General features: G+C 36.2%; 2 protein-coding genes and 1 pseudogene across 2 annotated transcripts; all 3 read right to left on the reverse strand.

The window, feature by feature from the left end:
• Window positions 1-1552: 1552 nt before the first annotated feature.
• LOC101312977 lies at window positions 1553-2052 on the reverse strand (annotated as a pseudogene).
• Window positions 2053-2616: 564 nt separating this feature from the next.
• LOC101295655 lies at window positions 2617-3861 on the reverse strand. Its single transcript, XM_004307105.1, has 2 exons — window positions 3573-3861; window positions 2617-2953 (listed from the first exon to the last, which is right to left on the reverse strand). The coding sequence occupies exon 1, from the start codon at window positions 3842-3844 to the stop codon at window positions 3575-3577; it is 270 nt and encodes an 89-aa protein (XP_004307153.1). The 5' UTR covers window positions 3845-3861; the 3' UTR covers window positions 2617-2953; window positions 3573-3574.
• A 6822-nt stretch (window positions 3862-10683) lies between these two features.
• LOC101313263 lies at window positions 10684-11514 on the reverse strand. The gene has a single exon (XM_004308576.1). It carries the CDS (start codon window positions 11512-11514, stop codon window positions 10684-10686), a length of 831 nt encoding a protein of 276 aa, XP_004308624.1.
• Window positions 11515-13884: the final 2370 nt, after the last annotated feature.

Here is a 13884-nt window from a genome sequence, read left to right on the forward strand (position 1 = left end):
AAAATGAGATGGATTCGGCTAACCAAGGCAAACAACCGAAACAAACGAGAAAGAAGAACGGAAAAAATGGACATCGAATTTAAAAGTTTAAGGGGGAAAAGAGAATGGCCTGTCTCAATTACAAGAAAAATTTTGGTCAATGAGTGGAGAGGTGTTTGTTAGAAATAAGCAGATATTTGGTTGTTGTAGTAGTAGAGAATTGTCTTATGTAATAGTATTATTAGTTTCCAAAGCCTTATTATGGCACCAAAATACGTTTCTTTGACAGTGTCGGATAAGCTAAAAATATCGTCGAAACCCAAGTTTGTAGGCATCAAACTATACACTTTGAAGGAGGCAAGCTAGTTGTGTGGTTCTATAATTGCCATCTTCCCTTGTTATCTGTCTTAACAACTAGAAGGGCGTACGTTTATCTCATCTCACTGCATAAACTTAACAAGCTAGAACTATACTTAGAGAGTTTGGACCAAACACTTGGGGTTCGTTAGAGATCACTCTTCTGTGGCCATATTAGAATGACCCTATCCAAGTACTAGGACTTGTTTCAATTGATCCGACATATTGATTCAATCTAATAAGCCAACTTCTTTGACAAAGTTTATCATCATGCAGCATGGATTATGACTCGTCCAAGTCTGGGGGAAGGAAAATAATATTAGACTACTTTGTATGTATATGTAACAATCAAAGATCAATGAAAAGAACAAAGGAATGTCCCCTTTGCATTTGATTACAACTATGCCCAATATGAGTTTGTCAATCATGCACTGTGAAAAGAACGGCAGCTAAGCGTTTCACAGCATTCCAACTCTTGCAACAGTTACCAAATTAAAAGGAAATTCAGAGCCTATTGAAAAGGGCTGCATCATTTTCCACAAGAAACATTTTAAACACAGGAGGATTTTGGACCAAGATTTGTATGGCATATGAGCTACCAGCACCGGGAACAGAACTAATTTCACAGGATATTATACAACTTATGTGCGCGTCTAATATCAGGTTAAGAAAGACAAATTGCTTTATGTAACCAAATATTGGGACTTGTAACGCCTGCTACATTCCTTCAAACAGAACATGCTCAACCTTTCAAGTTTCAACCCACATCCTCATATTCCTTCTAAAATCCAGAACTAAGCATAGGACAATGAAGAATGAGGGAACCAAGATAAACTAATCCTACAAGTTTCAATATGCTTGATTTGTTTGATTCACAAGTGAGCAGATAGCAATAGCAGCAGTCTTGCTTCTTCTGTAGAACCAAAAAATTACCGAACTTCACCAAGTTTATATATGAATATATGATGTGGGCATTTATAAAGCAGATCCTTGGCCTCAGAGTATCTACCTACTTTAAAGATGATTTAAAGAAACGGAAATCAGCTGCAGAGGATGGATATTCCTTCACAGACAATGCCTTGAAAAATCCTTCACATACAAGGCTCCGGATAAGGCAGGTAGCTATGCTTCTTCATTAAGTGAAGAAGCTCCATTGATTCCTCCAGGTTTCTGAATGTGGCTTGCCAACGATTTACACGAGCTGTAATCAGCTTTTTCAATAAGCAGTTTGTATGCAGCCATCTACCTTCATCTGCTTACTGAATCCCTTTAACAAGACATCTAAAACATCCGCATCTGCTTCACAATATATTTCCATCATCTTTGCAAAACAATTCAGCGCCTTGTCAATTTCGCTAGCAGAACAATGGCCTTGAATCAAAATCGTCCAAGTTTTTATATCAGGAACACTTCCATTTTCTTCCACATTATCAAGCACATTATAGGCTTCTACGAGTTTCTTGGCCTTGCGAAGTCCAAAGACCATTAGGGTATATGTAATGGTGTCTGGCTCGAACCCACATTTCCATAGCCTCAAATGTTCTCTGCTTCATCAAATCTACCTACAGTCTTCAAAGACCTGTGGATCCCATCGTAAACTCACTGACTCGAATTTCCATCAACTCTATACACCAAATCCAGTTTCTCACTTGCTAAGATGCTCCTTAAAAGCATGATGCCACCCTGAATCCAAGAACCCTTGCAATTCCATTGCATGTAACACTATTGTGCCCATAACTGGGACACTGTTTCACCAATGAAAAACAAAACCTCAAGGCTTCAGATGGGTGAACTCGATGATCCCTCAATACCCTTGGGACAAAATTATCAAATAACACAATATAAAGCTCCCCCAATTCTCTCTCAACTCTGACCCCGAAACAACATCCACTACCTTTTTCACAACCTAATCACCAGCATTATCTTGAATCATCCTCTCATAAATATGCATGAATGCCAAAACGTCATCATCCATCTTCCCAGTCCTAAGCTGCTCCAAATCGCCAAATACGTCAGCACATCAATGTAAAACCCTTACTCTTTCATTTTGTCAGAGTAGCCCAAAACTGTCTCATTGTATCCTTACACACTAAAACTTTAAGCATTAAACTAAAAATCGAAAGAGCTAGCTTGGACTAAACCCATTTTTCTCACAGTCCCTACTGAAAAAATTAGAAGGCTTTGGCGGGTCTTTGTCCAGTTTCTTCAAATCCTATCCAAATTCCTTACGCCATGCATTTATGTGAATGAATTCATCATCTATGTTACTGGAAAGTAAATGACTGACAAATTCAATTGATCTGACATAACGATTCAATCGAATAAACCAATTTTCTTGACAAAGTAGATCATCGTTAGCAAAGATTATGACTTGTACAAGTCCGGGGGAAGGAATATAAGACTACTAAGAGAAACTAATGGATTCATTGTATATATATGCAACAATCAAAGATGAATGATAATACTAAATCATTAAATACCAGGTCTCATTTTGCATTTGACTACAGCTATGACCGATTTGAGTTTGTCAATCATGCACCACCATGAACAGAAAAGTGTTTCGCTGCATTCCAACTCTTGCAGTTACCAAAGGAGAAACAGAACCTACAGAAAAGGCCTGCATCATTTTTCACTAGACACAATTAAAACACAAAGCACAACTTTTGACCAAGATTGGTCTGATATGTGAGCTACACATACTGGTAAGAGAAATAATATTGCAATAACATTATTAGAGCTCATTACGCATACAAGATAACATACTTGAATCTACTTGGTTCTTTACAATTAGCATAGCACATAACTAACAGTAGTTCACCAAACAAATAGAACAAACCAACAATTCCAGAAAACTAAGAAACATCGTTAACAACAGAACTAGGAATAATGCGAAAAGCTAGAAATTCTATACAGACAAGAATTTGGTACTTCTCCAACATATGCCGACTGATAATCCTATCAATGCATCTAGTTTACAGATTTTTAAGACTCATTTCTTTAATATGATTATAGTAATCAAAACATCCAATACTCACTTTTGAAACAATTAGTAAAGTAAAAAGAAAAAAGAAAAGAAAAAAAAGCAAGACCGTGCAAAGAGTTTCCGAACTAAAAACAACTGGGTTACATTCAAAATTGGAGCACAACAGTAGTCCCAGGATGTATTGCCATCAAAACCATTCCGAAGGAAACTAATCCGAAGTGGGTCACTCTCCAAGGAAAAGGGAAAGACTCACCCTCATTGAATATACTTGGGTATCTCTCCTTTCCTCAAGAGGGAGAGAGAGTAGTCGGCAGCATCAATGAGGTCCTCAATGTTATGCAGTGACCTCTCCTCGGAAGCCAACATGAAGATGGCGCGCACCTCTGCTTTCTTGGCGAGTCTTGCTGCCAAGTTCAGCGGCAGATTCGGAGAATTGATGCTTCTCAGTATCTGGCGATACAGGGAAAGAACACGTCCTCTGTTTCTCGCTAAGTCCTCTGCCGTTGCCCATACCAAACCCTTCATTTCTTTCCACAACACAGATTTTGCTGTTTCTAATCAAGAGGGGCTTCACTTTACATTTCAGGGTTCACATGAGTGGGACGAGTGAAAGCGAATTGTCTTTCTACGAGAGCATCTGGCTGTTATTCTTTTTGGTTTAGAGTGGCATCGGGACCTTTAAATTTTGTCATTATACCTCTCGTTCTCTCTACACCTCATTTTTACTTGTTAATATAAGCATTTACTCATTAGATCTCATTTTAAATTTCTAACATAACCTCAGTTATTTATTAACATATATTTCAATCAATTAATTACCTCTTATTCACTCAATAGACCTCTCATTTTTTGGTTTTTTTTTTCCTTTTTGTTTTTCAACATCCATTATCCCTACCTTCATTTTTATCCCTACCTTCATTTTTTTATATATTTTTTTCATGCAAGAAAATGTTCTATCATGAACTATTCTATATATCTTTTTAATTGTTTTTCTCTTTTGTACGTGTTATTTTTTCTCTATTTTTTTTTTTTGAATAATTTGATCTCTATTTTGTACCTCATAACAAATTATTTTAAATAAATATATATTTTCTATAATCGATAGATATTATTATTATTTTTTTTTGCAAAAATATTTATGCACCTTACAAGTATATGCGTTCAACATGTATGATAATATAATACAAAATTTTATGTCACATGATCGATATTGATTATTTTTTTAGCTCTTATAAACTATATATACGCTTTAATAAAAAGAAATTGGAAAACAAATATATATAAGGAAAATCATAAAGAATAGAATCAATTATTATTGAATTGGAAAGTCTAAAGAGAATAAATATAATATTTCCTTTTGTATAATTATTGTCTTTAATAGTTATTGTGTATAAGGATGTATATGTCATTTAATAATTCACAATAGAGTGATGTCTAGTGAGCAAATTTTGAGGTCTTAATAACCGCACTCTTTGGTTTAAATCGCTATTGGGGCGTGGGCATGTAAATTTATAATCAAAATTATAACCGAAATATTATCCGTCAGATCTAATAATAACTAACGGTTGAGATTAGTCATAAAAACTAAATTTTTTTCTTTAAATCAATTTATGGAATCTATCGATTTAATAACATAATAAAAATTGATGATTACCTAAAAGGAAGTTTTTTTTTTTTTTTTTGGTTAAATGATTACCTAAAAGGAAGTTAATGGTTTCTATTGAAACTCATTTACTATAGAGAAAAAGAAAAAATAACAGTAAATCACATTAAAGGTACTAACCAAATTTCAGTTTACAAATACATCTTACAAATTATATTACACATTTAAGGACAAAAATTAACAAATTAAAACAAATTAATGCCCACATGTCATTTGTCACTATAATTTTACCAGAATACCTTTCACTACAAATTATGCTGCTACTATTGACCAGAAATGTGTTATGTGGTACTGTCGAGTAAGAATGTGCTACTACCGATACCCAAGTGCTACTGCCAGTGCTATTGCAATTTTGTGCTACTGTCGGTGCTTTCTACATTATCTGCTACCGACTATGATGCTAGCCCGTTGCTACTACCGACTCTAATGCTAGGACGCTGCTACTGTCCAAGCTGATGCGAGCATGCTACTACTGCCAAAGCTGCTACTGCCAAAGCTGCTATTGTCGTCGTCGTCAAGCGTCGGCCGTCGTCATCGAGTGTCGTTCCTCACCGTCGAGCATGGGCCATCTTCGTCGAGCGTCGTCCGTCATCGTCGAGATGGCTGCTCTAGTTGATAAATGTTGGTATGAGAGAGAAAGAGGTCTGGGAGAAAGAAAGGAAGGTTAGTATGTGATAGGGCATTTGAGTCATTTCATGTAACGTTTTAGAGTGAGGTCTGATACTGTTGGTCTTGGGCTTGGGCCTGCATCCTGTATTGTTTAAAAATTATTGAAGGTGGTTTTTGTTGTTTTAAAATTTGGTCAGATGCTATATGTAGTTCTCTTAAAAAATAAATATAAGATGAAACTCATTTACTAGAGAGTATCATCATCATCTATCTCTTCTTCTTGTCGGTGAGCCGTGGTCTAGTTAGTTAAGGTGTTAACTAACAACTTTGAGGTCATGGGTTCAAATCTCATTGACATATGTAGGGTGTGTGAGTTATTTAATAAAATTTTTTTTAAAAAAAGAAATAATAATCTATCTCTTCTTCTTCATCAAAGAAAAATTTATCTGAGATGATGTCTATAATAACACAAAAATTTATAATCAAATTATGTATCGAAGTATTTACTATTATTTTCTTGTAGTGTACCTATCTATGAAAGTGAAAGTGAACAGTTATCACTTTGATCAGTATTTTCTTGAAATATTTGTATGAATGTATGGAAAAATTCCAAATAGTTCATTACGTCGTTGATCTCATTAAGAAGAATCCAAAATATAGGATTATGAACAATTGTTTCATTATATATTTGTTTCTTAAAAAGTAAGGTTATCAGATGTTTCGAGTCCATAAAATTTAGTCTCATACATCATCAACACATAGGATATCATTGTTCTGACTATTCTGCTCTTTAGTCCTGAGTAGCACCAAACATGGGTCAAGGCTTAGCATAACATAAGCTAGGCATGAGGAGTCCTAGACTATTTAAGAAATTAAGCCGGGTTATGTTAGTCCTGCGTAACAAACATGCAGTTAGGGTCCGACACCGTGGTATTGTGGGTTGGAAGTCCAAATTTAGATTGCACATTGATGAGACACTAAGAAGAACTTCTCCTGCTACACCTTGGAAGATGACTGAGTATGAGTATCAACCGGAAGCAAATCTTGATCCGAATCTGCACCTAGAGTTTCATGACAAGGTAGTAGAAGTCTTACAACATAGTGTGATGTGTAAGATTATCCGGGAATGAGTTGTTCTCAAACATGCAGTTAGGGTCCGACACCGTGGTATTGTGGGTTGGAAGTCCAAATTTAGATTACACATTGATGAGACATTGAGAAGAACTTCTCCTGCTACACCGTACCTTGGAAGATGACCGAGTATAAGTATCATTTGGAAGCAAATCTTGATCCGAATCTGCACCTAGAGTTTCGTGACAGGGTAGTAGGAGTCTTACAACATAGTGTGATGTGTAAGATTATCCGGGAATGAGTTGTCTCAATGCACGCCTATTTTTGTTGACAGTTTGATCTGTTTACTGCACGTTTGGTACGCAGGAATTCCTTAAGCAGTCTAGGACTCTTTATGCTTGGCTTATTTTATAATTTCTATGTTAGTACATGACTCATGTTTAGTGCAGCTCATGACTAAAAGGAAGAATAGTCCTAACAGTGATATCTCATGTTTGATGATGTCTGGGACTAAATTTTATGGACTCAAAAACATATTATAACCATTTTCTAAGAATCAAATAGAATTGAAACAATTGTTCATACACAATCAAAATAACTTTTTTCTACAGAAACCAGGTAAGCATGTCCATGAATAGAGAGATTTGTTTTATGAGGACTTTGATGTTACATTGAGGAATATATACATATATGTGGCATGTGAATTTATAATCAAAATTATAACCGGAATATCATCCGTTAGATCTCAACTAACGGTTGAGAACTAACGGTTGAGATTAGTCATAAAAACTAAATTTTTTTTCTTTTTCTTTAAATCAATTTATGGAATCTATCGATTAATAACATAATGAAAATTGATGATTACCTAAGAGTCTAAGACAAAGTTAATGGTTTCCTATTGAAACCCATTTACTATAGAGAAAATGAAAAAAATAAATATCAGATGAAACTCATTTACTAGAGAGTATCATCATCATCTATCTCTTCTTCTTCATCAAAGAAAAAATTTATCTGATGATGTATGTTAATTATAACACAAAAATTTATAATCAAATTATGTATCGAAGTACTCATATCATATTTGTGTTATAAACAACAAAAAACACTTTTGATAAAAATAAAAAATAAAAACCAACAAGAAGCTAAAATAATTATGTTTATATTGTACTAGATGGCTGCATTCAACGAGAGTCAATTTTCTAATGTGATATTTGAGACTTAATTTGTTTTCTTTCCTCAGCAAATGAGTTTCAATTGGAAATGAATAATTTCCTCGTAAGTATGTTCCAAATGAAAAATAGTTATTATTAATTCTGATTGTGTCTTTAATAGATAGATATACTAAATTGATTTAAAGAATTTTTTTTTAAAAAATTTTTTTTCTGACTTATTTCAACCGTTAATTACTATTAGATCTGACAGATGATATTCCGGTTATAATTTTGATTATAATTTTATATGTCACAGATCCGCCCCCTAAAAAACTAGCATGCCGAATGGGGAAGCTTGTCTCGCTAAACAATTGGATCCGGATTTTGATGTCAAAATTAGCTTCACTAGATATAAGAGAAAATCAGATTTGATAAAACATAAGAAGGGTCACAGTTATTTATACAGTCGATCACCAGCTTTAGATGGATTCAAATTTGTCAATCACATTTTACTTGATCACCCCAATGACCACCATCTAGACACATGCTCAATTTTTATCAACAATAAAGTAAAACAGTTTAAAGAGACATGTGTCATCAATTTAGATAGTGGTCATTAGGGTGATCAAGTAAAAATAGTTGGTAAATTTGAATCCGCTTGAAGTCACCCTCAATTTGTAAGTTAGTAGAAAAGCCAACCTTTCTTGTTGTAGTCCCACATTTACGGGAGCCATTATGGTTTCTACTGACAAAGTCAGTTACAACCACTTAACACGCATTATTATCTTTGTGGAGGCTCTATCCAAACCTTCAAATTTGATTTTGTACGTCTTCAAATTGTTGAACAACATATCTCAGTTTTACCCATGTGTAAAATTAAGCCATAAGTATTAGTTGAGATCATTATAAATCTCTTGCTTCTCACCACAGATAGAGGCCTCTGGAGTCTTCGGAGCGACCTTGGCAAACAAAATCTAAGTTTCGAGGAGTGACGACGGCATCTTTTAGCAACTGCCCTGGCGTCTGCTTAGTTGGAGGTGAGATTTCGTTGACAAGGATAACGAAGACATATGGGTGTGTGAAGTAGTAACATTATGATTGATCTGTACCATGTGGCGACTACATTGAGGATGGATTATGGCTCCGACCGTGCCTACAACGATGGAGAATGCTTGATTGTTGTACACTGGTGTTTTCTATATCAGCATTTCAAGAAGGAGCGACGAACTTGTAAAACCTTTGTAGAGGTTTGTACTTTGCAGGCTGAAGATGTCTCGTCGACTTGATATTGATTGAAAAAAATGTTGATATTTGGGTTATCTAGCATCACATTTAATTTAATCTTCTGCAATGAGTATTCAATTTTAATTTTATTGTACATTCTGAAAGTGAAGTTGCTAACAACGACAAAGATTTGAGTTCCTTAATGTTTGTTTATATAGTTGGGCATGTACAACGAATTAGATAAGTGAACCATTGATGAGGAAAACTAACGACTTGGATGCAGAGGTTTGAGTATGTGTTATAGGACGCTCTTGTTCGTCCTCTTGGTGGCGTTACATCGGTCTGCGGCAAGTCGATGCAATATACTTTGCGGTGTCAGTGGGTGCATATACGTTGTACAAACTGTGGTGATTCGATGATTGGGCCAAGTTGTTGGGCATAAGGCTTCGCTGCCTATTGGGTCGTGGGCTTCGTATTTTGTTAATTCAGTTTCAAAGTATGTTTGTTGATTCTTAATAAGCGGAATAGAATTACTTTGCATGTTTGCTATTTCACAACTTATACGCTTTTATTTTTTAGTTGAGCGCTAAATATTATAATGAATGATCCATCTATATATCTACCATCGTGGGCTTCCGTGCTCGCACTTCTTCTCTATATAGCAATACACTCAATTTATTTTCCATTAAGTTGTTTAACAAGCTACAAGTGGTGGTATAGTCTTATCGGATCTAACTCATAACCAAAACCCTAGACTAAGGCATCCATCCTCTAAATCTAGTCTGCCCAGCGGCGACCTGAAGCCTCTGCAGGCCTCTGGCCTTGCCGTCGCTGAGGGTTTGCTCACCGAATGGGAAATCAACTGTTATTGCCCATGGGGTTAGTCTGATGGAGGAGATGCTAGGCTTGCACGGATTTGTTTTTGGCTAGGTGATGCAAGGTGATGGCGGGTTGTACAGATAAGGCGTCAATCCCCTAAGACAGAGCCAACGATCTGATCGGCGGTGACGTTTCGATGCAAGAACTACTCATGGGGTTCAGTTCGTGTGGGTATGGCGGCGTTATTTTGTGGTGGTTAGGACGACGATGTTTATGAAGGAGCGGGTGTGGTTGTGGCTGCGGCAAGCGGCGTTGATCCGGGCTAAACCTTGTGGTGGCGGCCGAAGGGTTGGCAACTGTGGTGTGCGGCAATAATGGAAGTTTGAGGGTGGGCTGGACCAAAACTCTGAATGAGCCTTGCATGATCGTTCCATGTGGGTTGCTTCATGGACCTCTACTGGAAAAAGATGGTAGTACTTATAATGGCTCTTTTGTCAACTCTTTGGGTGGATCGTTATGTGTACTCATGTCTAACCAATACATGTGTTGACACCTATTCCAAAAACAAAAAAACCAAACCATGATGGCCTTATTTTGAACTATGCACCTATTTTGTGGCATATATCTAATATTCTCAAACGCAAATTACTTTTAAAGGATCTATCTCTCAAATTTTTCACTATCAGTCACACTTATTGGACCATGATATATAAACTGCTACTATACTATTATGAATGGACTAGGATATGTACAAAATATAATTCACCAAACAATCACAAATTATTTTGCTTGATGTTGTACTTGAAGTTGAAGAAATTGAACCCAATTTAAATGCCATCATCCATGTCGTTGTCATTGCTTATTTGACCATTGGTACGAGTGTCACGGCGAGAATAGTTGAATGGAACCTCGTAAGAAACTTTATTTGCCACAAGTCTCACATTCACTTTAGTCATTGCCGGCACGTCAACTTTGCACACACTTTGCACTGCAATTTCCCAAGTCTCAACTTCTCCCCACTTAATTATTGTTGATCTGCTCGTAAACTCACTTAAACTAGTTACAAGTTTTTCATCGTCTCCAAATACCGGAACACCGGCTTGCATGGTTGTTTTAACGCCTCCAGACTTCATAGACATTGTTTTGGCATCATTCCAACTCATGCTCTTAGTCATTTTGTATGGCATCTTCAATGTCATCCTAGTGGTTTCTTGGGTCAAATTCGCAGCCTCTGCTATAGCAATTTCAACTTCATTTTGGTAGTCGTAGGTCCTTGCTTGCGTGAGACGATACTTGACGTTATAGACTATTCTTGACTTGACAATCTCTTCAATTCTCAAGTGAGCAAAGATTGGCATGTTGGTGACATTTGCAGTGAAACCGACCATGGAACCGAGTGTGTATCTCTTGCAGATTTGAAGGTTTCCCATATTGCGAATAGCAAATTCGTTTTTGCTAATTTTGATTGGCTGAAACAATGTGTTGTTGTGAGTCGGGTCATCCAAGTCAGGCAATATCCAATTTGGTTCACTTGGCCTACGACACCAGAACTTGTTTAAATAATTGGATTTTATACGGATACTTCCGTCTGAATTAGTAAAAATTTCGTGGGCTGTCATTTCATCTCTGAAGTCATCACCTTGGTACTCCAAACACATATCACCGTCATACCATCTGCGCCTATCAGTAGTTACGAATTCTCCGTTTTCTCCTCTAAATGGCCACATGTTTAGGAAATATCACCAATGATTCCCAGTCAATGGCAGTAAACAAGTCACATTGTGTTGCCACATCTGTAAAGTTAGCTTGATCATTTGTATTGCTATTGTTCTCATTTGTACTATTAGGCTGATCATTCGTACTGCTATTATTCTCACCAGTACGGTTTGTTTGCTCAGTATTGTTATTATTCTCATCTGTAGTGTTGTTGGTAGTATTGTCAGGTGAAGTAGATAAGCCTCCTTTGAGGTGTTGTGCATTGACATTGTCTCTCTGCAAGCCTATGTAGTGTCCTAGTTGGACATGGCGAAGATGCACTAACATTCTCTTCCGATTCATTTCATTTCGTTGACGACGAGCAAGACCAACATTATTATCATTTTCGTTGTTGTTGTTGTTGTTATCGTCATTGTTGTTGGTCTCCTCGTTATCATTGTGATTAACTACTTTATTTTCTTGGTGATCCTGAGGCATGTTGTATTCATCTCTATCGAAATATTGATCTTGACAACCTTTATCTAATCCAGCATTGCCACTATTTTGAGTGTTTTTCAGTGGCATCATGATCTTGAAGGTGCTCAATGACATCAGAATCAAGATGAGTATTGATGACTTCCGGATCTTGACGTTGTTCGACAATATCATCATTCTCACCATCACCACCATCACTAGTGGCATGATCATCATCGTCCTTATCAACAGTTGGATTACTTAATTCTTCTATAGTGATAATAGGCTCAAACAAGGTACACGAACTCTTCGACCTATTCTCCTCCGGCTTCTCAGCTTGCGCAACAATCCAACGATCATGGTCTAGCGTATTTGTCCCAAGAAGCCTTACCAAGTATTTATTGTTGTAGCAACATTTTATTTGGACTAGTCCTTGGTTCTCACTGCTCTTTGCCATTTCCACTTCGAACTTTGCATAATGGCTCCCAACTTCTTCTCCAAAGAACTTGAGAAATCCTGTGGGCGCCTGATCAACAGTTCCCTCACTAACTTTTGTGTAGCTCAGGTATTTGTTGTTGTTTGATTTCAAAACCACAAATCTTGGTATTATGATTTCATCACTCGGATTCTCTCTTCTATCAATCTCAACCTCTATCATATTCTCTTAAGCCCTTAGGGTGCAATATTTATAAATATTATAGATGCCTGAAAAAAAAAAAAAAAACCTAGAGACATTCAGTTTTCTGCACATTGTTTATATATCTCAACATGTATGTTTACCTAAGATGTTTTTATATATATAGAAAGTTAGGACCGGTTTTTTTTAAGTCACCGAGTGTTCTTTCAGCAAAACTAAAATTAGACTAATTCAGTTAATTATAGTTCTGCATTATTGGTTCTCTCAAAGTCTAACCGTCTATTTATGTCCATCTTCCTCATCTTCCTCTCCTGTTGAAGAGATTAAGGCTCTACCTCTAATTTCATGTGTATCAATAACTACAAGTGAGGATGAATGCTTGCACACAGCTAGCTAGTGACAAATCAAAAAAATTGATGTTTTTTTTTTGTTTCAATTTACTCACAAAAGTGGATATATATATATATATATATAAAAGCCTAATTCAAGTTGTTCTTTGTTTTTGATCTTGTTGAATAAGAATGCTTTCGCTTATTAGTGAATCCTGTGGTGTTCATCGATCTTACATGTGACTGATACACAATGTATGTTGCATTGAATCTGCCTATATGTGAAAACATAGAAAATGTTAGGGTTTAGATAGGGCTAGTTTGATACCAATGTTGTAATAAAAAAAAGTTTGAAACCAATGTAATTTCTTCCTTTTTGTACCTTGAGCACAATCTGATCCACTCGATTTATATCTGGCACCAGTTCATCAATCCCTCAGTCACAGCCCAAGATTATACACTGAAATCATATTAAGCATAGAAACTGTTATATTCATATATATAATTATATATACAGTGGTTTTCGAAAATATTGATATGCAACACCATGGCCTCGTTTGCTGGTGTTCCTTGCAGGCTGATTCTCAAAGGGACATAATATTCGAAATTGATCATATACTGTGTTACTCACTAAAGGCTAGTACTAGGAGGAAATTTTGAGTTCAAATTTAAAGACAGAAACAAACTAGAGGCTCACTTCAGCTGCAAGTCTGCATTTGCAGGAAGAGTAATGTTAGATGAACCACCTTTTGGGAAACCACCTAAAGCTCATTTTAGGTGGCAGTTGCCATGGCACAACCACATCATCAAACCATGATTTCTTATTCTCCTTATATTTCATTTTTTTCTTAATTACAAAAATCCTCTACTTTTTTTACTTTACTGATTTTATC

This window comes from Fragaria vesca, linkage group LG7, assembly GCF_000184155.1.
Source record: "Fragaria vesca subsp. vesca linkage group LG7, FraVesHawaii_1.0, whole genome shotgun sequence".
Lineage (NCBI taxonomy): Eukaryota > Viridiplantae > Streptophyta > Magnoliopsida > Rosales > Rosaceae > Fragaria > Fragaria vesca.

What these genes read in the sequence shown, in the direction of transcription:
- LOC101295655 (XM_004307105.1), bottom strand. Translation starts at nt 3,844, where the DNA reads ATGAAGGGTTTGGTATGGGCAACGGCAGAGGACTTAGCGAGAAACAGA.
- LOC101313263 (XM_004308576.1), bottom strand. Translation starts at nt 11,514, where the DNA reads ATGTGTTTGGAGTACCAAGGTGATGACTTCAGAGATGAAATGACAGCC.